Source organism: Eimeria necatrix, genomic scaffold (assembly GCF_000499385.1).
Source record: "Eimeria necatrix Houghton genomic scaffold, Enh_scaff3689, whole genome shotgun sequence".
NCBI classification, from domain to species: domain Eukaryota; phylum Apicomplexa; class Conoidasida; order Eucoccidiorida; family Eimeriidae; genus Eimeria; species Eimeria necatrix.
In genome coordinates this window covers 1-635 of record NW_013654179.1, presented here as the reverse complement: position 1 = coordinate 635, position 635 = coordinate 1, and the positions used below count along the sequence as shown (strand labels likewise).

The following is a 635-nucleotide window of genomic DNA, read 5'->3' as shown; positions in this document are numbered from 1 at the left end:
TTATTTGAATTTGAATTATTTGAATTTGAATTATTTGAATTTGAACATGAACATGAACCACCCTGAACAAGCGAACAGCAAATTAAAGAATAAAACAAGCAAACAAACCAAACAAAAAAAATAACAAATAAAATAAATAAATAAAACAAGAAAAAAATAAACGACTAAAACAAACAAACAAAAACCAAGCCAAACAAACAAGCAAACAAGCAAACAAAGCAAATAACCCATCAAAACGCGCCAAACAAACAGACAAAAACAAACAAATAATAAACAAACAATAAACAAACAAATAAACAAATAAATAAACAAATAAATAAACAAACAAATAAACAAACAAATAACAAAAAGCAAACATTTGTGCCTTTTGCTGCAGCGCTGATGGGGCAGTACATCGAGTTCGTGGCGGACCGGCTGCTGCAGTGCCTGGGGGCGGCGAAGCACTTCGGCGCAGCAAATCCTTTTCCGTTTATGGAATTAATTTCTTTGCAAGGAAAAACGAACTTCTTCGAGAAGAGAGTGGGGGACTACCAGAAGGCGGGCGTGATGGTGCAGGACAAGCAGCAGCAGAGCTTCGCGCTCGACGCCGACTTCTAGCAGCAGCAGCAGCAGCAGCAGCAGCAGCAGCAGCACGT

At 38.6% G+C, this 635-nt stretch overlaps 1 protein-coding gene across 1 annotated transcript; it reads left to right on the top strand.

Annotated features, from left to right (window-relative positions):
- Positions 1-381: 381 nt before the first annotated feature.
- ENH_00048100 (MGC78958 protein, related) lies at positions 382-597 on the top strand (the record flags this gene model as incomplete). Its single annotated transcript, XM_013581115.1, has 1 exon — positions 382-597. The coding sequence occupies one exon, from the start codon at positions 382-384 to the stop codon at positions 595-597; it is 216 nt and encodes a 71-aa protein (XP_013436569.1).
- Between the last annotated feature and the right edge of the window lie 38 nt (positions 598-635).